This window comes from Camelus dromedarius, chromosome 7 (genome assembly GCF_036321535.1).
Source record: "Camelus dromedarius isolate mCamDro1 chromosome 7, mCamDro1.pat, whole genome shotgun sequence".
In the NCBI taxonomy this organism is placed as follows: Eukaryota; Metazoa; Chordata; class Mammalia; order Artiodactyla; family Camelidae; genus Camelus; species Camelus dromedarius.
The window spans coordinates 6,730,405-6,755,752 of record NC_087442.1 but is presented as its reverse complement, the minus strand read 5'-3'; the positions used below and the strand labels follow the sequence as shown (position 1 = coordinate 6,755,752).

The 25,348-nt window shown below is 42.5% G+C and overlaps 1 protein-coding gene and 1 pseudogene across 3 annotated transcripts in view; both read left to right on the top strand.

The window, feature by feature from the left end:
* The window catches only part of CNTNAP2 (contactin associated protein 2), a 1,833,097-nt gene that overhangs the window by 1,638,536 nt on the left and 169,213 nt on the right, over window positions 1–25,348 (top strand). For all 3 annotated transcript variants that reach the window (XM_064487267.1, XM_064487269.1, XM_064487268.1), the window contains one exon: window positions 2,164–2,400. In XM_064487267.1, coding sequence (XP_064343337.1) covers window positions 2,164–2,400 — 237 coding nt within the window. The remainder of the gene's footprint in view (window positions 1–2,163; window positions 2,401–25,348) is intronic.
* Window positions 10,580–11,601, top strand: LOC105085215 (large ribosomal subunit protein uL30-like; annotated as a pseudogene).

The following is a 25,348-nucleotide window of genomic DNA, read 5'->3' as shown; positions in this document are numbered from 1 at the left end:
CTGTACACATATGTATGTGCATAGATAAAAACAGAAGCTCTTTGCTAAAAGTAAAAGTAGTTCTGTCTGAGTGGCATTACAGATTCTCTTTTTCATTTTGCTTATCAGTATGTTTATGGTTTCCACCATGAAAAACTACTAGATTTGTCAACAGGGGAAAGGAGAGGGTGACATCTAAAAACAACAATTTAAAAATTTCAGCATATTTTGATAGGATATAATTGTCTTAACTGACTAATGATGAAAATTTAAATGGCGAGGCATTTATTGAACAAAAGACCCTTTGGAAAGCCCTTATTACAAGGACAAAAGCCATAGTTGCTAAAAGGATAGAAGCCAAATTGAAATTTTAACACACAAAGAGTGATTAATGGATTGAAATTGTTCCAAATCACAGCAAAGGCCCCAATTCTCTTCAGCCCAGAGGTGTACAGCGGTTCCGATGAGCAGCTTGCAAAATGGGAACTCTGTCAAAATGGTTGCTTTTAATAACTTCTTTTGCCATCTACTAGCCTGTAGCTTTGATCAAAAAGGGCACTGGACTCCCTTCAGTTAGTCCTCTATTTAAATATTTTATTTAAAATATAGTAATCCCTGGGGAATCATCATTCAACTCGATGTACCCAGTGAAAGAACTGCATATCTTGGGTTTATAGAGACAATAGAGTTATGATTTGTTTTTCATGGCTGAGGATTCACAGGCATAAGCAAATGCTGCTCCATCTCTGCAGCTAAAGCCTTTGATCCACCAGCCTGGTCTGGTGAGTCTTCTACATCACATCCTTCTCAGAATACTAGAATAAGGGATCAGAATCAATCCCCAGCCTGCAACCTTACCCAGAGTCTGCCGTCCTATTGACCACGTCCCTTTTAAGATATCCAAACCTGTACATCAAAAACACGTACGTCTGTAGAACCCCAGACCCTGAAGTTCTTCTGTATCAGGCATCAACACAGAACAGAGTTTTAAGACCATAGGCACGAGAATAAGACAGATCTGACACTGCTTTGGCACTTTGGAGTTATGAATCCTCGAGTAAACTCAATTTCTCTAAGCCTCAGTTTCCTTATCTGTACAATGGGGGTAAGTTAACAATGCCTCCCCCGCCAGGCTGTTGTGAGAATTGGGTGGATATCACATGTAAGGTGTTTGGCAGAGTGCCTACTACATAGTCCTCAATAAAAGAGTAACTTTTATTTTTTGACAGTATTTTTTCTAAACTCCCATCAGACAGTTCTTTTAATAATTTTAACTACTATTCATTTTATTTAATTTCCAGAAAAGTTGTTACTCTAAAATATAGCCACATATATAGACTTGAGTTCCTCCTTTCGTACCAGCTGCTTAAAAAAAATCATAGATAAGGTTATTATAGATACAACCCACTTGTGATGTAATTCTCCAGTGAATCCTTCTTTGAAATTTGTTAGGAATATTTTAATATTTTCATGCTCATGACCCTCCATCTAACTCTGTAACTTACTCAGAAAATCACGGTGAACTTGTTCTTTGTGTTAGAAGTCTTGAAATGGTATTTAGACAAAAGCAATGAAATCTAAACTGACCTGGTAATAACAGTGGTGTAGCTGACTTCTGTGTAAATTTATCAATTCCAATTTCTAGCCACCCCAGACAAGAAGCCCTGGGAACCCTTAATATGAACTTCAAAACAAAGCATTTCCTAAAACAAGAACCAGGACTTAAAATCACATTCCAAATGAATGTATGTCTTCTGACTAACTGACTTGTTAACTTTGATAATTTGTGCATGTCTGCCTTTTTGTATTTCTTCCACTATACAAGGCTGTGGAACCGAATGCTGTGAGATTAAAAAATAAAGAACTTAGAGATTTCTGTAGGAAACCCAATTAGACTTCCAAAGCAGCTTGTATAATTTTTGTGTGTCTCCATATAGTTCAGTTTAGTTTATTTCTGTAGCAAATATATTGCTTCTCAGAAGACAGCCTTCTTTAACCAGGCAGTATAGCCTGAGGGAGAAAAGATGCAAGCTTTCCTATCAGGCAGGACCAGCTTGGAAGTGAGAAGGCTAGATGCCCTTGGCGGTCTCGTCTCCCACCGCAGTGGTCCGGAGGTGTGATGAATGAAACAGAAGCTAGAGCAGAGGTTATTCTGTCTGAGCTCCGTCCCTTCTGTCTTCCCAGGTGGTGCCGGAGGCCAGCAGGGCTTCCTGGGCTGCATCCGCTCCCTGAGGATGAATGGGGTGACACTGGACCTGGAGGAAAGAGCAAAGGTCACGTCCGGGTTCAAATCCGGGTGCTCAGGCCACTGCACCAGCTATGGGGCGAACTGTGAGAATGGAGGCAAATGCATAGAGAAGTACCACGGATATTCCTGCGATTGCTCCCACACAGCGTATGATGGGACATTTTGCAACAAAGGTAAGTCAGAACCAGTTTCCAGAGCCACTTTTCACGTGTTTGAAGCCCAAATCATGTATTTAATGATTTTCCAGCTGTACCCAAGGATACCTCATTCTGAGGGTAAGGTGTTCAGAATTCTCCGAGCTTAGTCAGGGGGTTTTCTAAACCATTCCCTAATCTTTGTTGTTTATTAAGATGAGGAAGCTCTGAGTGTGGTGCAGAACTTCCCCCAAATTCCAGCAAACTTTGCAATAACTGGAACATTACAAAGCAAATAGCCGTATCACGCCTTCATGGTGAGGGACAAAGTAAGTGGCAACTGAAAGGGGGCTGAGGCCTGACCCTCCCACTCAGGGGAATCAGAGGGGGTCAGCACCCCATCTGGGACTGATGGATCACTGCAGTGACTCAATCCATGCTGCCCGGTGGTCTTCATGCCCTCTCCCTCCCTCAGCTGCTAAGAGACTAGATTCAAGCTGGACTCACGACAAAAGCCCCTCTGGTCAGCTATTGTCATTGTCTTCCTTATTACCCTTTCACAGGACGCCTTTAGGGTGGTTCTCAGCCTCCACTAAGCTGCAGGAGCACTGAGATACCGCATCTAACCAGTCAGCTGATAGCATCTGTTATCACTGCATTATTTCAGTCTTGAATGATCCCTAATACATTCTGCAGAGCCAATCAGCTGACTCCAGGAGCCCAACACATATGCATGTTGTCACTCGGGATACACTCCGTGATTCTGCGTGACCAGAAGAAATTCACTCAACTGGCCTGTGGCTTCACATCCCACTTGTAAACAAGAAAGATAGAGAGAGGAGAGCTGGCAGTCTTCTTAAGCTACAATTGAAGTGAGCGTAAATCACTCTTCTCTTTCTAAATGAATGTATAGCATTTGGGTAAAGTTTCCTGTAAACGGTTGGTACATCTTTTTATAAGAAGCTTTACATAAGTAGCCTATTCATACTCTCATGAATACATGGAGGGTTGTTTATGCTGCCATTATTCACACAAGATGCCACCCAGAAGGAGGAATTGTTCCATAACATTCTCTGTACATCCAGGCTACTGTCTGGCAGCGCTATACTAAGAGCATACAAATTAGGTCAGGCAGGGTTTGAGGAATGAACATGAGACAACGACAAAGGTGGGAGGGAAACCACTGGTGAATAATCCCACAGCACATTAACACCGCTCTGCTCACAGCAGCATGGTTCCATGATTTTCTGGTGGCACACAATGGGATGGGTTTGCAGAACACATTAATTTTGCACTTGTAGAAATGACAGTCTTGCAATTACCATTCATTGTGCTTGATGCTAATTTAATGCAGTCATTCCATTGCCATAGTGGTGTCTGAATGCAATCAAGTAAGCACTAATGCCTGAGAGGTTCCACTGCATGAGTACCCATTTAAAGGAAATCACGAGCGCCTTACTTTGGGAGACTTAGGTTATGTACAGTGGCTCATACACAACCTCTGGGGGTTAACAGGCAATGTTCACAAACAGAAGGGCAGGGGCATATACCCTTCAGCCTTGCGAATGTTTGAGATGGAGTCAAAGGAAGCCTGTGAGTTTCCTTTGACATTATTTCACAAGGTTTACACAAAATATCCCTAAATATTCTCTTAGTATCTGTTTAGCAGGATGAGTTCACATTTGTCTCAATTAGTGGCTTAAACCAAAAAAATTACAATTAGAAACTGCAGATCATATTTGGAAAGTATTTGTGGGCATCCTCTGAGTCAAGACAAGTATCCTTTTGACTTGGGGAGGATGAAGGTGGTGCTGATGAGAGCAGTCCGAGGAAGCTTCACCCGCACTAAGGCAAGCTCGTTCACCGCTGGGGTCTCCCCTCTGAGCCCTCCAGCCAGCAGCCCCTCTGTTCCAGAGCAGCAGCTCCTGTGACCACATCCTCCAGGTGGGCTGCAGCCAGACAACTCAGCCTCGAGAAAGAGCAGCCCGTGTCCTCCTCCAAAGAGTGAGGTCATGAAGGTCGTCTGCAGGCCTTCCTTTGCTAGAATCGGTCTGTGCTTGTAGACACAGAAAAATGTCCACGATATTTTACTAAGTGAATGAACCAGGTCCGAACATACCATGCACAGCCTGCTTACATGTCCCTACAAAATCACACACACACACGAGGAAAGCAAACTGTAAGAAAATACATCAAAACATTAATTGTCATTAATTGGGGAAGAGAGTGAAAACACCAGTATTTCTTTTCTTACCTTTTGGCCGTTTTCTAATCTTTTACAGTAAGAAGTCACCTCTTTTATTTTTTCTCATGGTTACCTCTTTTTAGAACCAAGTACTAAGAGTCAGGGTTTTTACCCCTGGTATTCAAGGGTCAGCTGTCTCTGGTTAGAAAATATCTGGTTATTAACCAGCAATCATTATACCGTCTCATCACACTATTTGGAATGAAGCAGAATCTCAGGTGAAAATAGCGCACAATTAAATTACTGTTGAAAAATCCACCTCTCGACGCGTTTTACAGAGCACATTCTTCACAAGCGTTCAAAGTGATCGCTCTTCAGATGGGCACTGGAGCAAGGACGGCTTTGCTGGGGCCAAGCTGTATGAAAGTAACAAGGCTGGTATCACACTCGGCCGTGTGAGAGGCTCGCACTAGGGCGGGCGTGGGACCCGACGCAGGGCTCTGGCTCTGATGCTTCCGACTTACTTTCCCACTTTCTCTTTCTTTTGCTTCAGAGAGAAAGGTACCTGGTTGCATTGGTAAATCAAAAATGCTCCTTTGCTCTGTAGATGATGCATTTACAGTCAGTCCCGCTACCAGCTGAGTGTACATCTGAGAAGCTCCTTTCTGCCCTTCTCTCATCTTTTATCAAAAACTTCTCCCCGAGCCTTTTTTCAAATGGATCTCTAAAGATCTGATCGTCACTTAAGGTGTTTGCTCTCCCAGGGAAGAGCTATTAAATCGGAATGCTGACCGGGGAGAAGTTTAGGTTTTAGAGGGAGCATGAGGGCCTCCTGGAGACTCACTCTATAATTGGACCTTTTAGCCAGTCACCGCACCAGTCTACAGCTAACCGAGCAGCATCCCATCTTCTCAGAATGTCCACCCGCCAGCAGTCATTTAACTCAGCTGGGACAGGTCGTTCCATGGCACAGTTCCTTGGCAGCCCATTGGCTGAGGCTGCGGACGCCTCTGGGAGCAGGGCAACACCCCTGCATAGAAGGCATAGCTGTGGGTCTGGCATCCCCAAGGTTAGTGGGGACCCCCACTGGGGACCAAATGGGTAGTTGCCTGGACATGCCAAAGGTAGTTTTCTCTAATTAGACCTATTCCTTCTTGGATAGTGAGACCTTGAAACACATTTTGACGGTCAACCTCATTTTTATTTCTAACTAGAAATTAACGTAATTAGAAGCAAACTCTCTCTGTGTCTTCTCTATGTTTCCAAGCAGAAGGCAAGATAACAGACCTATAGTGGCTACAGCAGTTTCTGTGTTAAATGTTTGTAGCTGAGTACAGTTACGGATTGAATAGTGCCCCTCTCCTCCAAATTCCTGTCCACCCAGAACCTCAGAATGTGACCTTGTTTGGAAATAGGTTCTTTACGGATGTAATCAAGTTAAGATGAGGTCATGCTGGATTAAGGTGGGCCCTGAATCCAATGGAGTGTCCTTACAGGAGGAGGGGAGGACACAGAGAGACACAGAGAGAAGACCATGTGGAGATGGAGGCAGAGATTGGAGAGGAGCTGCCACAAGCCAGGGAACACTTGGGGCCCCCAGAAGCTGGAAGAGGCAAGGAAGGAGCCTTCAGAGCGAGTGTGGCCCTAGTGACACCTTGATCTTTGACTTGTAGCCACCGTAACTGTGAGAGAATATATTTCTGCTGTTTAGGCCACCCAGTTTCTGGTACTTTGTTATGGCCGCCCCAGGAAGTCAATGCAAGTGCTAATAAAAATCTGCAGTGTCTCATTCCTGCATTTAACAATGGTGACAGCTGACATTTATTGAGAACTTATGATGGGCCAGACAGTGCGCCAAGGTCTTTAATTATGTTAGCATCACCTGGTACTCATGACAGCCCTACATAGGTACTGTCATCCTTGTCCCTGTTTACAGAGAAAGCAATTCAGGCACGAGTGGGTTTAGTCACTTGCCCAAGGTTCACATACCAGCAAGTAGCAGGACTGGGGTTTACATGCAGTCAGTTCGACTCCAAGCTCGCGTTCTTCACCACCTCTGGATGTGCCTGCTTCTCACCAAGGCCTTCCTGCAGGTTCACACGAAACTAAAAACAGAAGCCCTAGTCTTAGGGCTTTTTAGTAAATTGTGATTCAGCAACAAATCAGAATGTTCTTAGATGTAGAATTTATCGTAAGAAAAAAATAGAATACAAGATCTGAATAAAAGAGTCCCCTTCTTTCTTACTCTCTCTCCCTCCCCACGTTTAGATGTAAGCTGTGTTGACTTATTGATTTATTAATTTCACAGACACTCGTTGAACACCTGACATGCCTGGGAGCCTTGACTGTATAGTTGAGGCAGTCTGTACTGAAAGTTTCTATACATTTCAGTGGTTCGTGTCTATAAAACCAGGGCCGTCGAGTGTATATGAAAGCAGGACATGTGGATTCACTGTCACCCAGGCTGCCTGTTCTTCATCAGAATTTCTTTATGAGCCAAGTTTAGCAAGAACTTATCATCAAGAGTCACAAAAATATCTCCTCCTGGTCCACTTGTCTGCTTTTCTTTTCCTATAAAATCGTTCATGTTCATCTGCCCGACCAGGACTGCAGCTGAAGAATATGTATCTTTCAATATTCTGAAATGATTTTCTGAGTTTAGGGAGTTCTCTTTTCTTCTCAAACATCCATTTGTCACTCGGACAATGTCCAAAATTAGAAGAGCTAGAGTGATGAGGATGGGCAACAAGTGCAGTGTTACCGTCACTCACAGTCACGCAAATGCACAGCATGCTCACTGCGGTCCAGCTAAGTCTCCTGCTCTCCCTGTGAGTGTCATGACCTTGACCAACATTGTAGGATCTGTATTATCTACATAGAAGAAGCTGTGATGGCTAACTCAAGTCCCTACATAGAAAGCGAATGATAGAAGGAGATGTGGGTTTGAATCTAGCTTCCTCATTTGTGGGTTGTGTAAACTTGAGAAAATCGTTTAACTCCACTTGGCCTCATCTTCAGAAATACATGATAGCTACTTCTTAATTCCACTGTGAGGATCACAGGGAACCAAGTGAAAACAAAAATTCCAAATAGAGAACCTGACACACATCGGTCAAGCAGCAGGTGTCACTTTTCATTCTCGGCACTCTTCCTCTTCCTTTTTCTGTTTGTTTGGGTTTTTGTTTTTACTTGAAATCATGTCATCCTTTAATCCTTTTCTAAAAGTTTTAAATGTCAGGTGCCTACCTGGCATCATTTCAATCACCTCTGAGTTCTGGACGGCCACTCTGCTGCTTGGGGGGCAATGGCAGTATCATAAAATGTCAACTCTACACAATTGTGGTCACAGTCATGTTATTCTGAAACTGAAAAGGTAGCCTCCAGAGCCTAAGCCCTGATGGACTGAGGAATATGCAGACTCTGAAGATGGAAAAGGAGGCAACAGTCACTGCAGCCCAGAGGGCGTGCCCAGTAGTGCAGTTCCTGATACAAGGTCTCCGTCCCCATCAAGAGCCAGCTTGGGTCACCTTAGCAACTGCTGCATCCCTTCCAAATGCAAAGCCCATCAGGGGACAGGAAAGCACTGAAAGAGATCAGGACTCTGTTTTGCTGAAAGGAGACCTAGACTCAAGTGCAAGTTGAACCTCCCGGAGAGAAGGGCTCACCCCTCTTACCTCCTGGAGGAATGTTTCGTGGTTGGCCGGGGAAGGGGGGTCTGCCCAGTGCACTTTGGAGATCGCCCAAACTCTGCTTCTCCTGGGCTCCAGGCATTGCGTGGGAAGCAGAGTAAATCCATGAGCTGCCCTTGTAGAGTGGGTTTGAAGCCTTTTTGGGAAAATTAATTTTAAAAAGTATTATAAACAAGTTGGGGAGAGAGAAAAAGAGAAACATTGGAGTTATGCATCTTAGGATCTCCTCCTTATATGAAACTAGTGGACTCAATGGCCTTTTTCTCTCAGATTGACTTACCCAGTCTTAATCCCAGCCTGGAGGAGAACCTGACACAAGCAGGAAGAGGTGTTTTTCATGGGCTTCTTTTTCATTTCCCGTTGGAACAGATTTTATCAGTTTGGATGAATGCCTGAAGGAACAAGAGTTGAATTCTTTTTCCTCTTCCTCTTAGAGTGTTATTCAAGAAAGGAAAATACTCCTTCTCTATTGTTTCTTAAATCCTCAGACCTTGGGATACAACTTCAAAGCATCAGAGAAACATGAAGATAATCTGCTTAAAACCTTAAAGAAAGGAAAAAAAGAAAAGAAAAAAAGAAAAGTCAAGAAATACTTGTAGACAAAGGTCCGTAAATACTTATGGATAAAAGAAAATACTTTTGACTTGATTCCAAAAGGTCAAAGCTGCAGAGATGGCTGACAGGTTTAGTGTCGGGGGATATGGCGGTCCAGTGTCTGGGGCAGTAAAAGAATTTACCAAAGACAAAGGAAAGTCTAAGAAACGAAGGAAAAATTTAACAGATACACTGCTGTAGGCAACAGCAGGCACAGATGAGAGGTGTCTGTGTGGGTACCAAGAGTGAACGTTGTAGGGTATCTCGTTGGGGAAGGGGTTGTGCACACAAGGAGCAGGGCCTGGATGATCACCTCGGGCACAGGTACCTGACTGGTTACAAGTGAGGTAAGATCTGCCAGATGCTGTTCTGAGTAATGGGGTTTATGAATCCAGTGAGAGCAGGATGTGTAGTGAGGCCCCTGTCCGCCCAGGGTGTTGTGAGACTGTTTCTAGGGACGGTTAGTTCTGCTAGGGCAAACGTTCGTCAAGGGACAATGGTCTTTGTCTTCTCGCGAAAGAATGCAGGCACACGGAGAGCTCCCGGCTGGGGGCTTGGGATTTTGGGGACTTCAAAGAGCACCAGCCAGCCCCACACTTGGGTGACTTAATTATGGAATGTTGTGGTTGTAAATAACATTCCTGGCCTGGGGTTTTCTTCGGGTTCCCAGGAATAAAGGAAACCCTAGTTAATTAACTTTCATAGAGAAAAGGATTTAAAAATTCAGTGGTAAAAGCAAGCCCTTTGTAAATCACTAAACTTTGTAATAAAGGACAAAGTTTTGGACTTTGCTGTAGGTATAGGATAAATAACATTTTTTCAAGTTTGTGCCAATTTCTCATACCCACCAGGCTTTGGACCTTTTTGGACACATTTTTTATTCTCCTGTGTGTGTTGCTGAATGTTTTTATTCCTCATTCTTTAGCAATAATGAGGACTCTAAATAATACGAAGTTTATAAAAATAATACTGTGTCATTTCCTACAAATTAATCATGATTTCAGCTGAAACTCTATTCATTTCTTTTCTTCCGTGAACCTAAAAGTAATCAGTCTAATAAATTTTCTGGAGGGTTTTGCTTTTAAATGACCCACGTTTTCAGCTCCCCGTACAAGCACATCCATTCACCAGCATTCACGTTGCCCTTAACTGCTTCATCACATCTTCAGGACATAAAGACCTGCCTCTGACATACAGTTTCTCATCTCCACGACCTTTTTGTATGGTTCTCATTGCCAACAGGCAGCTCTGGCCTTAGCAGTTGGGCTCATTCGAAGTATACCTGGACTAGAAGAAATTCCCTTTCTTAAATGATCAAGCCTGAGGGGTTTTGAGCTGTTTTTAGTCTGCCCATCGTATAGATACCCCCCGGCTCTGAACTCATTCACATATTTTTACCAACAACAATCTCAGTTGACTGTAATAGTGGTTGATTTAGATAAATGGGTATTTTGCTTTTTTTTCTCTAGTGAAGACCAAACCCTAAGGAAGTGGAAATGATGAGGGCCAGCTGCTCTCTCTGAGCCATCCCTAGCTTGACATTTTAAATGTGTTCTCTCCATGTTCTCGTGAGGTCGGGGCACATAATACAGTGAAAGTTTAATTCAGCCTGACAGTATTCTCTAGCTGATCTTCCAAGTGATGAGCCCACTAAATATAAGGTGGCTTCTAAAATGTTCAAGTTCTATAAGCCAAAATTCTCAGTGAAATTGAATCACTGGCAGTAACAAATAGCACATTGATGTTCTGGATGAATGAGGTAAGATCAAGTGGCTTGGTCATTAATAAGAATTTAATTTACTTGTGTGCACTGGGCACAAGTATAGTGAAATACTTGTACACCAATTGGCATTTGTCATCAGGATCAGAGGTACCAGTGGTGTGAGCCCAAAATTCAAGCGGTGTTGCAGCTTCTTTACCTGCGTCCGATCTTCAGTGGCACCTTTGTGGAGCTCAACAAGGCCTCAGTTAACACGCTGAGAATTGTAGAACCACATACTGCACAGGGGCACCCAAACCCGAAGTCAGTAAATGAATTGATGTACAAGTGTGGTTATGGCAAAATCAACAAGAAGGGAATCGCCCTGACAGATAACTCGTTGATTGTGCGATCTCTTGGTAAATATGGCAACATCTGTGTGGATCTGCTTTGTGAGATCGACACTGTTGGAAAACGTTACAGACAAGCAAACTACTTGCCGTGGCCCTTCAGATTGTCTTCTCCACGAGGTGGAATGATGATAAAGACCATCCATTGTGTAGAAAGTGGAGGTGCTGGCAACAGGGAAGACCAGATCTACAGGCTCATTAGGAGGATGAACTAAGGTATCTACCATGATTATTTTTGTAATCTGGTCAGTTAATAAACAATAACAGCTTTCAAACTGACCAATAAAAAGAAAAAAAAAATTCACCAAAAGCCTACTATATGGGAAGTGGTGAATTGATAGTAAGGAGACCCGGATAAGTGAGATGAGCCTTGGAGGGAAGAGGAGGTGGTAGACCAGCTGCAGTACCAAGGGAACGCGGGACGGAAAGTGCTGAGTGACACCTGGATATGGAACCAGCCCACCTGAAGGTGCTAATGGCAGAGCTGCTTTTAAAGTCCCGTCCAAGGGCAGCAGGGCGGGTAGTGGTGGGTCGCACAGAATGCTGGGCCAGGACTTTGGTTAGGGGAGAGGACTCTTTAAAAAACATTTGTCATGAATGAATCTCAAGCTTGAAGATTCAAGAAGCCCTTTGAACATCAAGTATAACAAAAATAAATGCCACTTAAACATATATTACTAAAACCTAAAGAAAAAAATGTTTAGAACATCCCAATTTTTTAAAAAAAGCATTTTTCTTGAAATAATATAATTGATACTCACAAGAAATACTCATTTGCTTTTAATATTACAAAAATAGGTTGCTTTGGAAAGTTAATGGCAAACAAAATATTTTAGAATTTAGATCAGTTTAACTCTTTTTTTAACTTACTCTGCACTGGCCAGTAATATTTTGTGAAGCTTTGCTTTCTTTAGATTTTAATATGAAAAGACTAGGGAAATTTTAAAATGGGCCAAAGACTTTAAACAGACACATCATCAAAGAAGTTATACAGATGACAAATCAGCATATGAAAAGATGCTTCAAATCATATGTCTCAGGAAAATCCACATTAAAACAACTACAGTGCCACTACACACCTTTTAGAATGGCCAAAATCTGGAACACCGACAACAACAAATACTGGTGAAGACGTGGAACAACAGGAACTCTCATTCACTGCTGGTGGGAATGCAAAATGGCAGAGCCCCTCTGGAAGACAGCTTGGCGGTTCTTACAAAACTAAACATACTCTGACTCCATAATCCAGCAGTCCTTCTCCTTGGTGTTTACCTGAAGGAGTTGAAAACTTATGTCCACACAAAAACCTGCACACAGATGTGTACAGACACTTATTCATAGTTGCCAGAACTTGGCAGCAACCGAGATGTCCTCCAGTGGGTGAATGGATCAATGAACAATTGTACATCGAGGCAGTGGAATATTATTCAGAGTTGAAAAGAAATGAGCTATCAAACCATGAAAAGACACGGAGGAAACTTCAGTGCACATTACTAAGTGAAAGAAGCTGACACGGAACTGTATGATTCCAAACGTATGACATTTTGGAAAGGGCAAAACTATGGAGACAAGCCAGTAAAATCATCAGTGGTTGCCAGGGGTTGGGTGCAGGTGAGGAGGAGGAATGAGCAGGCAGAGCACAGAGGATTTTTAGGGCAGTGAAACTACTCTGTATGGTACTATAATGATGGATGCATGTCATTACACCTTTACCCAAACCCACAGAATGTACAACACCGAGAGTGGTTATGATGTGCCAACATCTTCGACAAATCAACAACACGACTGTAACAACTGTACCAGCCTGGTGTGGGCTGTTGATGATGGAGAAAGCTGTGCACCTACGGGGACAGAGTTTATGGGAAATCTCTGTATCTTTCTCTCAATTTTGCTGTAAATCTAAAACTGCTCTTTAAAAAAAAAAAAGTAATTTAAAACAGAATGGGGAATCTTTTCAGTTTTCCAAAATTTTATCATGCTCCCATGTTTCTCCTCACCCCTTCTTCCCAAGAGTTTTATATGTGCTTAATGGTACATCCTCTCTTTTTATTTCTAAATATACCACTTCAAAGATAGATCAATAAATAGATAGGTAGGTAACAGTTTATCCCTGCTTTCCTGTTAATGGAGGTCTTCTAAGAACTCTTTATTAACTTCATGTTCAAATTTTATTTTAATATTCTATTCTAAATTTCAGACTTAATTAATGCAAACTTGCTTCCTTAGACTTGGACAAATTTACCATTTACCACTCCAGGGGCCAGTTTACTTCCTGTGTTACTCCCCAAGGATTTGGGCCAAGTATTGCTTAGGAAGGGGCCCCAATTCAAGCCCCTCTGTGAATCATGCTCTCTGCCACCCTCGCAAGTACTAAAATATTCTTTTAAGTCTTCTGTTCCTTCCAACCCCATCCGTATGATCAGCAACACAGCCAACATTATTCTAAACTAGTTTTATTTTTTAGAAAAAGGGATTTGTACCTTTTGAGTTTGAGTTTTCTTCTTTGAAGAGAGAAAACTAATATTACTTAGAACAGTGGGGCAAGAATACCTTGAATTCCAATTTCAACGTTACTGAAAACAAAATTGAACAATCATGCAGCTCTCCTGGCATTCAGTTTCTTTATAACTTGCACTAATTATGTAAAATGTATTACTCACATGATTGTGAGGATCCAATGAACTGATGTATGTGTAAGTACTTTGAAGAGCATTAATGTTATGAAAATGCAAATTATTATTAAGGTTATTACTAAGTCAGTGGTCCTCAGTTGAGGGTCTCTTTAGAGAGAGGACTGCGAGGTGTAATACGTTGCCATTCAGAAGCCACCGGGAAACTCTGCACAGAACTTTTCTGTCCACATTGGTGCCCTAACTGGCAGCAGAAAGCCGTCCGTCCCACCTGCTTATATCCGGGCTTGCCTGGGTCTCTGTACCGCAGAGATGTACGTTATCCGGGAGCTAAAAGATGACAACGTTCAGTAAGACATTAGACCTCAGAGTTTCCCTGTTCCCTGGCCTGCAGAGCTGCATTCATAGTCAGTCCAACACTTGCATGTCGTGACCCTGATTAAATCCCTGTGTGTATCATGGAATTGTCACGAATCCTTTGACCTGGAACACCATGAAAGCAGCAGATACACTTGAGATGAAATAAGAATGGATTCTGGAACATTGGGGTTATTATTGAGGTCTTCAGAAAGGAGTATGGATGGGTTCATTGAATACAGAGTTTCAAAAATAAAAACTAACTGCCATATTGTAGAAGCCTCATCTAAAATTTTTGCCATATCCCCAGTGATTAATCGTCTCTCTGCCCCCTTATAAAGGATGACACTTTCAGTTGAGATTAATGAGTCCAGGTGTTTCCTATACCTAAGCCAAATGTAACCCAAATATTTGCACAAGTCCAATGCTAGTCACTTCTTAGAATCAAAGATTAAAAAGGTTATCAGTGAGATACCTTCTAAAGCTTTGCTATTAGAGTAATCTGATTTAAATCCCTTTTGAGTAGGTCTGTTTTATCCTGCTGGCTTTTGTAATTCCTCAATAAATGTCTCCTGTAATGGAATCCTGTATATTTGGTTAAAAATATAAATTAAGTCATGTAAATCAAGTTAAAACAGTAGACCACGCTATAAATTTCAAATAAGCTTATCGGCCCCCCTCTCTCAAATAAGCAGAAATGTTATCTTATGTGACTGTGCACAGTATGTTACTGACTCATAAACCACATGTGGTTATTGCAGTTCTTCATAACTTCTTTAAAAATATCAAGGACTATTTCAAAAAGTTTTCTTCCTGTTACCATAATGAGTTTATCATTATTCAGACTTTCAACTTTTACCCTAACATTCAAATGTCATTGGGTGACTTATGTCAACACTTCTCCAGTTTCTCAAATTGTTAGGAGCTTGTGAAGCGCCTTTTGTCACAAAATCAAAGTCTCTCAGGGTTGAAAAGGATATTACATTTATTCATATTCAACTGACATTTTATTGAACATCTCTTCTGCCAGGCAGCGAACTAAGCATTCACATGTCTTTATGGAATCATTACGGCAGTTCTGAGCTGTGGGTATTAGCACTCCTATGTGAAAATGAAGAGACTGAGGCCTCTAGAGATTTTTGATTATCCAGAGCCCCTTGGCAAGGAAACGACAGATAGGGGTTGGAACCGTAGGACCCTGACCCCAAGCGAGATGTCTTCTCCTTCACATGTGGCAGCACAGGACCCTCTGTATGACACACCCACTGGATGGAACCCCGGCCGTGCTTGGTGGAGGAGGCAGGTCGCTCCCTATCTGGACACTTCCGACAGCTAGGAAGTTCGCTCTTATCCTGCACCACCCTTGCTATCAAAGATGCAGACCGTCTTCATGGAGAAATGGTGGATGTCAGGCTGTGGGTTCAAATCCCTATGCCTTTAAGAACTCAGAGCATGCACGCACCTTCAAAATTCCCAGCTCCCAGGAGGACAAATATAAGCATCTCACCTAAAGCCTTGAAGTACTCAGAACTCTCAGTAACGTGAAGTTTACAAAAAATCACACCCTTTATTTTCCCCACATATTAACTTCATGATTTCAGCTGAAAATCTGTGCACTTCTTTTCTTTCATGAATCTCAGAGGAACCAGTCTGAAAAACTGCCCGGAGGGTTTTGCTTGTAAATGACTCACGCTTGGGCTCCCCTACAAGGCGGTCCATTCACCAGCATCCTCACGGCACTTCAGCCCATCTCAGCCTTCTCTGGGTAGTTGTCCTGTACGTAATGGCAAGTGACTGAGTTCCAGGGACGGTAGGAAATGCATCCTGCCCAGCTGGCCCTCTTATGTCACACCACCCTGATAGCAAAGTGTGGGCCTGAGTCCCAAAGGTGCTGAGTAAGTGTCCCCTCTTTCTTTGCCTTCCTTCCTGAGGCTCTCTCTGCGTGGCTGATTGAGGAAACACACACAACACACACACAGACACGCTCAGATACACACACAGACACATGCAGCACAGAGAAACAGAGGCAGAGTTGTACTGGGCCTCTCAACTTTAAACTGTAAACCTCAGAAAACAAGACATTTCTTTGTATTTTTAGGGCACCACCCACATACCATAGCCATGATTTTGTGTTAATGGCGGATCAGATCTTTCTCTCCAAATATATAAGGCGAGGAATGAAACAGGGACATGGAGAGTCTGACCAAATAAATTCTGACTTGAGAGACCACTCCAAATTGCTTTATAACAAAGAAGGTGAGTTGCAGGGTAAATACAGGCCAGGCTCTCTGAGTTTTCCTATTGATGAAATTCATGCTTCGAATTACTGATTGATGGCTGCCGAAGGGTTGCAGTATCTCTGTTCTCGTCTGGAGGTAGCGCTGTGAGTAATGCGTTTCTGATGACTGAAATTCCAAAAAAAAAAAAAAGGAAATTACCAAAGTAAATCTCTATGTCCATCCATTTTTATAAGGAAATAAGAGGTCAGACACTTTGGTTAGCTACAGCTCAGGGCTGAGCATCAGTTATGGAGAGGAATTCAGCCCGCAGCTGTGAGCTTTTAGCCTTGGTGCAGCCCAGGCACCTGCATTACGACTGCACAGTGATGCTCTGATCGTAACATGAGCTTTCCTTGCTCTGGCGAAAGGATAATACAGAAATTATGAAACAAATGAAATATTTATCTGCTGGACAAGGGTGCAGTAACTCATGAGCCAGGACATAGCTGGCTGGCATGCTAGATAGAATCTAGAGGAGGTGTTTTAGTTCATTCCAGCTGCTGTAACAAAGGATCATAGACGGGGCGGCTTATAAACAGCTGAAATTTATTTCTACAGTTCTGGGAACCGAAGTCCGGGATCAAGGTACCAGTGTCTTCAGCTGAGTGTTCTCTTCTTGATCTTAGACTTCTCTGTGTATCTTCACGTGGCAGAAGAGACAAGGGAGCTCAGTGGGGTCTCTTTAATAAGGGCGCTAGTCCCATTCATGAGGGTGCCACCCTCATGACCTAATCACCACCCAAAGGCCGCACTTTCTAACGCCATCCCTTTGGGCATCAGGATTCCAACATGTGAATTTGGGGAAGGCGTGGAGTGTGGCACAAACACGCAGACCACAGCAGTTGGTATCCTCTTTTATAAAGCAAGCCTGCAAGTACGCATCTGCCGCTGCCCAGTTTCCCCACTTCCTATCGCTGACCTCACCCCACTCCAGCACATGTGCACACACATGTTGCTAAAGTTGCTCACCGTCATTACTTTGGATGAAATAGTTGATATTGTTTAACATTAAACTTCTAGAGCATCTGTGAGTTTAAAGGGAGACGTTGTGGAAGAGCAGGAATAGTTTAAGGAATGTACTTGGAGAATAGCCTCTCTCCACCCAAAACGGTTTCCTTTGAGCTGCCTGACTTGCTCACTTTCTTTCCTGTGGCCCGATCTCTACTCATTAGAGCATCATTCGAATTAGCAAGAGTGGGTCTGGGAGGAAGGCGAGGCTGTTTCTCTTTGGCACATGATTGTGGATTTAGTCTTTACGGAGCCAGGTGTAATTTAGGAGTGAGGAAAACACTGGACAAGCTTTGAGGAGGTGATTAAGGTGACTTCTGTGAGGACAGAGACTTGAGAAGTTGTAGTGAGAGATGGAAGGAGCAGAGTAGGTGGAGGGAGGCAAAGATGCCCCTTTCTTTCATGGTTGTGCCGGAGGCCAGCCCTGCCCGGGCAGAGACAGAGGAAACATCCTTCTTCTGACGGTTTCCTTGCTACTAAGAGTCGGAATTGAGGCTAATCGTATTATTGCCATAATTTAGTTACATTGCCAATAATCTTTAGTTATTGATCCATGTTAGAATATTTTCCTGTAGGAAAATGTATTCCAAGTTCCTGAGATCAATGTATATTATTATAATGTACGTAGTATTAGCATATATAGTGTAAGCATTTTTCCTTGAAGCCACTTGGTCTTCATACCCATCATTTAAAAGACTACTTAGTATTCCATCCGGTGGATTTGCCAGCATTTATTTAACCTATGTGTCTCACAGTAAGGAAGTGGCAATTTGTATTTTTGCTCTTGAAATTGTTTCCAGTTTTTTATGGTAAATGATACTGCAGTAAGGATGTTTGTAAATGCCATTTCAGTAGTTCACATTATTTACTTAGGATGGGTTGCCACATGTGGAGAGGCAGAGTTAGAGGAGCTGTTATGTTTATGACTTTCCATGTGTGGAGCCAGCCTAACTTCCCAAAGCACGGAGCCGGCGTGCAGGCAGTACACGAGGAAGCCCAGGTCTCTGAACGCTGTCAGCAGCGTTTTCTTTTTTCATTGTTGTGAAAACAGTAAGCCAGAAATGGCTCTTTATCATTTTAATTTGCACTTCGTTAATTACTGGAGAGCAAGACTTCAAAAGAAAGGTCTGGCAAGATCGATGTGTCGCTGAGAAAGGCCCACGCAGGGCTGACAGAGAGCTTGCAGGGGCCACATTTGTACAGGTGGAGTCACTGTCCAGGTTCAGAAGTTCCCTTTGCTGGTGTCCCAGGGTGGACAGGGAGGGAGATTGCAGTTGACACTAACCAAGTTCATAAGAGACTGTGTGAAATGACCTGTTAGAGGTCAAGAGGTTATCATTTATCAAAATGTCACCTGCATGCGTATTCTGTTAACCCAAGTGCTCAAGAAACCTGTCCTAGAGAAACACTAGTGTTAGAGGAGCTGTTATTAGAGGAACTAGTATCAGAGGACTGCTGTGTTCACAAGAACAGGCATCGCCACTGGTTTCTGTGTGATAATGTAGGGGAAAACTAAATGTCCATCAGTACAGGAATGACTTGATTGTGGTACTTAAACGTTAGAAAGAGTGAGAGAGTCATATTTATTCACATGAGAAAATGTCCATGATACACAGCTAAGCTTAAAAAGCGGACTAGGTAACACTTGATTGTATTTGTGTTAAAAACCCATGCACTTCCAGGGCAAGCACCCTCCTCGGAAAGATTTCTGCAGTTCAGACAATTTCCAGTGATGATACACGGATGCCTGGTACTTTCTGTGAGCATTTTGTCTGCAGGCATATTCGTCTGGTCTTCTTTTACCTAGAAAAGAAGGCAAATTCACTCCTTTTTGGCCATTAATATAAGCAATAACTCCTCCTCACTCCAAAATGCTTGGAGCATTCCAACTGTTGACATCTCTTATGGTGGTAAAGTGGAGCCCTGAGGGGGGAAAAAGGGATATACCTGCACATTATAATATACATATTATTACATATATAATATACATATTATAACATAATATCATATACACCATGCAGACAGTACACCCCCCCATAGAATTGTTTTCAACATGAATGGAATCAGATTATTTACATAGCAAAGTATTCATGTAATCCTGCTAGTCTTTTTTATTGATGTATAGTCAGTTACAGTGTGTTAATTTCTGGTGTATAGCATAATGTTTCAGTCATACATACATTTGTTTTCATATTCCTTTTCATTATAGGTTACTATGAGATATTGAATATAGTTCCCTGTGCTATACAGAAGAAACTTGTTTTTTTATCTATTTTATGTATAGCAGTTAATATTTGCACATCTCAAATATTTATCCCCTCCCACCCCCGTTCCCCCCAGTAACCATAAGTTTGTTTCCTATGTCTGTGAGTCTGTTTCTGTTTTGTAGATAAGCTCATGAGTGTCCTGCCAGTCTTTTTAAAAAGATTTTGTAAACTGTTGGCACTGGTTACCTCCAGAGGTAGTGTGATGGGACAGTAAAATGCTAGAAATATTGTGCCATCTACAAATATTCATACACATTTCATTTTACATAAAAGTGTCCTTTTTTTCTACAATAAACGTGTGTGACTTTCGAAGGCAAAACTAAGATGGCAAGGTAAGCCCTGCCTCTCAGAGGGTCCCCATTTCCTATTTCCTAAGGTAGAAAGGGCTCAGACACTTCACCTTTGTCCTGTTACAGCGAACTACAGTAAAATTGTACGATTTTCTATTTCTTTTTTACCTGAATTTGATCCTTTTTTAATGAATTTCCAATTTATGCTCTTTGAGCACGTTTATTTGCTGAGCTATTCATTCATTAAGATATTCACGACTTCAGTTCCACTTAAATGTGACAGATTGATCACACCTGTCTGATTTTGCTTCACTCTTAAATCCCTTTTTTTAAAAAAAAGGATTTAAAAAAAAATACATGAGTCAACAGGAGTGAAGAGGATGGGAGAGGACAGCAACATTTAGAAGTTTCCCACAGATAGCACAGGAATTGAGGGAACGTTTTCATTCAGGCTTCCAGAATCCTGGCTGCAAATTCCTGGGGAGAAAAACTGGAGGGTTCTTTTGTGGGACCAGGGGTCATCCCTGGAGCGAAGGGCGGCAGATACAAATGGACCGGACCTGCCACCCAGCTGTGAAGCCCGCCATGAACAAGGGTCCGGTCAAAACATAGAGCCTCACTCTCTCCTCTCACGACGTCACCCATCATGTGATTCAAGCCTCAAATATGACAAACACCAAACAGAAGATTCAGTGTAAACAAGGATAACACTGGGAGAACAAACTTTTTTGAAAAACTGTAGAAACCACCATTCATGTTCTGTATTGCAGTTCCATTTGCTGCATAACAAATTGCTCCCAAAACTTAGTGGCTTAAAACAACGGCAGACGTTCGTGATCTCAGATGGTTTCTGGGGGTCAGGAGTTTGGAAGGGTGCTATGGGCATTTCTGGCCTGGAGGCTCTAGGGGGATTGCAGTCGGATGGCAGCTGGACCTGGAGAAGCTGGAAGCTGACCAGGCTTCTTTCCCTCCTCAGGTCGACTCGAGGCTCCTCCACGTGGCCGCCCCACGTGTGCTAGCATGGCTTCTTCCACCAGGGTGGACGGGGGGCGGGCGGCTGCTTTCCTGGCTAATGATGGCTCCAGTGAGATTGGTCCAGTTTCCCAGGCAGGAGTCACACTGCCCTTTGCAACCTAGCCTCGGAGGTCATGCACCATCATTTCTGCCGCATCCAGTTGGTTCGAGCAAGTCCCAAGGCTGCCCAGATTCTAGGGACGGGGAAGGAGAGCGATTGTGGCAGCCATGTTTAGAAAATGGATCAGAGAGAGAAAAGAAAGTATTGCATCCATGAAAAAGGAAGGGAAGTATGCAATTCAGAGTACAGAAATTCACCATTCTGAAAATTAAAATCTGATAGCAGAAGTATAAAAATAAAAGATGTAGAAGGTAAAAAATCTACGACATCGTACAGGGAAAAATGGAGCAAAAAAAAAGAGAAACGAGAGAAAAGATAAGAATGATGACAAAACCAGTAAATTCAAATATACATAATAAAAGATCTAGAAAAATAGGAACATAGTAAAAAGGATAAATGATAAATACCACACTAAAATGATTGCTGAAAAATAAGAATTAAAAATAGTGGAATAAAGACATTTTCACTCCTCTCCCTCAAAGCCACTGATGTCAAAAAGACTGATATAAAAGACAAAAAAAATCTATCTTCAGTGAAATACAAACATAGCCATTACCACAAACCACAAATTAGAAAGCATGAACTCCAAATACTTTGAAATTTGGATCAGAACTAGAGGAGGCAGTGAACTCACATTTTCTTAACTTTATTTTACTCAGAGTTGAGCAATTCCTTTAGTTACATTTCAGTCTCTGTTCCCTGTTAGTTTTTTGTGGAATATGAGTTTATTTTTTTCCTGTAAAAGCAGCATAGGAGAGTGTAAGCTATTTGTATCTTTTGATGCTGAGTTTTTTATAATGAGCACATATTTCTTTTTGAAAAACGATCTAATTGTTCTTTTTTTAAAATGATTTTTTTTCTTTTAATGAAAACACGTTTTGGATAACAGGATTTTCACCTATAATTTAAAATTACCCCTCATAAAATTAATTCATTATCTTTCCTTTTCCTGCAAATAATTTACCCATATGATTGTTTTCAGATCAGATATTAAGCTTTGAAAATACCATCCTGACCATACTGTACAGATGGGGAGGTTGGCACCCATTACTGACTTTCTGAGGAAGGTGAAGATGTTTGACTCCTGCCCTCTTCCATCCCGTATGGTACAGGCGAGGACGGGGCCATCTTGGTCATTAGCTCAGGTGGGCACAGTGCCCACAATGCTGTTAGAGTCCCACAAAAATATCTTCATTTCTTTAAGAATCATAAGAAAATGACTTTTTAGGTCAAAGAAACTATTTTAAGACATAGTATTAATGTGTTCATCCTTGTATCAGCACAGTTGTAAGACAGGACCTTTCGTGATTTTTTAGGGAGGAAAAGACCCACAAAGATAAGAGCACCAGGGCCCCCAGAAGTCATAATGGGGCCCTGATGGGGATTCTGAGGCCTGTAACGATTCCTGCAGTTGGAGGTGGCAGAGCCTAGACCACCCTCGGGTCTTCCAACCCCTATCTGAGCTGGGGCTCCTCCCAGGCCCCCTCGGGCGTGGCTCTCAGTGCTGTCCATCTTCACGCATCTCCCTGACCTCCTCTCCCGCTCTTAGCCAAGATGGACCTTCCACTGCAATTGGGTTAGCCCGACTTTATTTTTCAATATTCATCACACACATGCTCCATCCTGGCTCAGTCCACCCTCTCACGGTTCCAAGGCCACCCCAGCCAATTCCCAGCTCTGGTTCTCATTCCTGCCCACCCCACGTGGAGTAGCCTCTCTGTGTCCCTCTGCCTGCTTGAGTGACCCTCTCTCTAGAGGCTTTGTTCTACTGCAGCCTCCTTGAGAATGCCTTTTCAGATGATGCCAGCCTTGAGCAGTCTGTGCCACTTATGAAAGATCTTAATGTTTAATAAGTCTTATAAGATCCTGTCTCCCGTATTAGTCTTACCTCCCCGGTTATCTGAGGGTGCTGGACAGCAGCGGCTCCATGTCACAGACTCACTGAGCACATGACCAGCATCCAGCTGATTGGCTGGAGCCCCTGACAACTCCTCCTCAAGCACTTCCTCCTCTGGGCCCCTGAAATAGTCATGGCACCCCATGGGACAACCGTCACCCTATCTGACTATAAAATCCTCAAAGACGGGCTGGCATCTTTTCATCCCTGTATCCCCAACCCCCAGCACACTGCCTGGCTCAAAGTAGGTATTTTGTAAATATGTAATAAAGGAGTATTTTCTAGAACCAGTGTTTTTATTGAATTTCCTAGTTTGGGAAATGTTTATTTTGTTTTTGTTTTTCTTTTAATGAAGTCTAGCTTATCAATTCTTTTTTTAATTGAAGTATAGTCAGTTACAATGTGTCAATTTCTAGTGTACAGCATAATGTCCCAATGTATACACATATATTCGAGATCTGCAAATATTAACTACTATATATAAAAGCAGATAAAAAACAAATTTCTTCTGTAAAGCATGGGGAACTATATTCAATATCTTGTAATAACGTTTAATGAAAAAGAATATGGCAATGTTTACTTTTAACGTGAGCTCCTCACCCCTAGAAAGACATAAGGAAAAAAAAAAACAAGAAACCAACTTAAGAATAAAATGAAAATGGTGGAAGTTATTGCCACAGAAGTTGTAGTTGACCTTTCAGAGTTTCCTTCCCCACAGCGTTAAACTCACAACCTAAACTGTAACTAGCTTTCCAAACCACACGGGCATCCCACTTAAATCCATTTGGTCTTGTTTCAGTTTGTGTAATGAATTACCACAATGAAAGATCTCAAAGACTTCTTCTGCCTGTTTGATGCTATTTTTTAAAATCTAGAGTACACAGTGATGGCACATCTCCAAAGCTGTGATGTTCATCAAATCATCCAGGTCAGAATCGAATATATCCTGTAATTTGAGACTCATAACATTGTTTCAGGCATCTGAAGACCACTTGCATTTCCCCATTGTCTTGGCGAAACTCCTTTCTGAGAAATCACTAATATTTCCCGAGTAGTCGAATCACAACAAAGACCATGGGGAGAAAAGGGGGGCTGCTCAGGCATTCAGAGCACATGATCTTACAAATGAGTCCTACTGAGCTGCCCGAGGCAGCGGGAGTTTAGAAATGCCTGCCAAAAAGCACCCGCATCAACGTCTGACCTGTCAAATCCAGTCAGTTTTGTCTTGATCATTGCATCAGCTTTGCAAGCACTAATTAAAAGCAAAAGCAGACATAGAACTTTTAAAGAGCTTCTAGGAGGGCCTCGCGTTTACACACACATATAAGATTAATTTTCCCGAGAGCTGACCAGTTTCAGGATCAATGGACTACTAATCCCAAGGGGCAATCATAAGTGAAATTCCCTAGAATTATTTTTGAATGTCAAGACCCAGCTAGAGAAACTGTATTTTAAAAGTACAGTTTAGATAGCTCATGTCAGTCCCAAGTGAAATAAATCAACCATTAATTAGACTTTTTTCCAATTCCTGGTGTGGCCAGGAATGCAGGAGTTCACAGCAGCAGGGTTGGGGTGAACTGGGGGCGGGCAGGTGGAGGGAGGTGGGTCTGGGTCTGGAAACTCACACCCCACACTGGCATGGGGCGGGGAGTGGGGTGGAATTTATAGCAATGCAGCCGCAGGCAGTAGAGGGAGCAGCTGAGGAACAGCCCAGTGACTGGCTCCTTGCAGGTGGGATCAGGCAAGTCTGGCAGTTACAACTGCTGGGCACTTTCCTGAGCATTTTCTGTGTATTACTTAGCTCAGTTGCACGAGAATCCAATGAGGGAGGTCGTTTTACTAGACCCATTTTAGGAGCATGAAAAACTGATGCATGGAGGAATTCAGTAGCTTGCCTGAAGGTACCTATCTAAGCGGCAGAGCAAGGATTTGGACGTAAACAATCCAGCTCTGACTCCTGTCCCCTTAACCACTGAGCTTTGATTCACCCCAGGAAGTAAAGAGCTTCTCTTTCAGGCAGAGGGCAGAGCAGTGGAGCTGGGAGAGCAGGCAATACGCAGAGGGACGCACTGAGGTCTTTCCAGGAAAGTCTCCCGGCTTGCGGCAGGGATGCAGGGAACAGCCCTGCTACCTCTGGGACTCTCTTTTCTAGACAGTGTGCCCTAATTCCTTGACTGCACGGTCCTAAGAAAAAAAAAAGTTAAGCTGAGTCCCGACTTGTATATCTTCACTTATACATTCATTTATCAATTTTGTACGTCTGCTGCTGACTTAATGCACATCATCAAATATGATTTTACTCATAAGGAAAATTATTCTTTTACGCTGAAAACTGACCATGAATTCACTTCAAATTCACTTCACTGCACTAGTACTGGACATGTGTGTCCCTGACCAAAAATATTTTATTTTTCATAACTTAGGTTTAGTTTTTATTTTGACATCAGAATTTCTTGATCTAGAACCCAGTTTTCCCAGCATTATTCTCTAATTGCTTAAGATTATCCACATGTGGCTGAGTACTTGAAAAAATGCAGTGCAGGACCT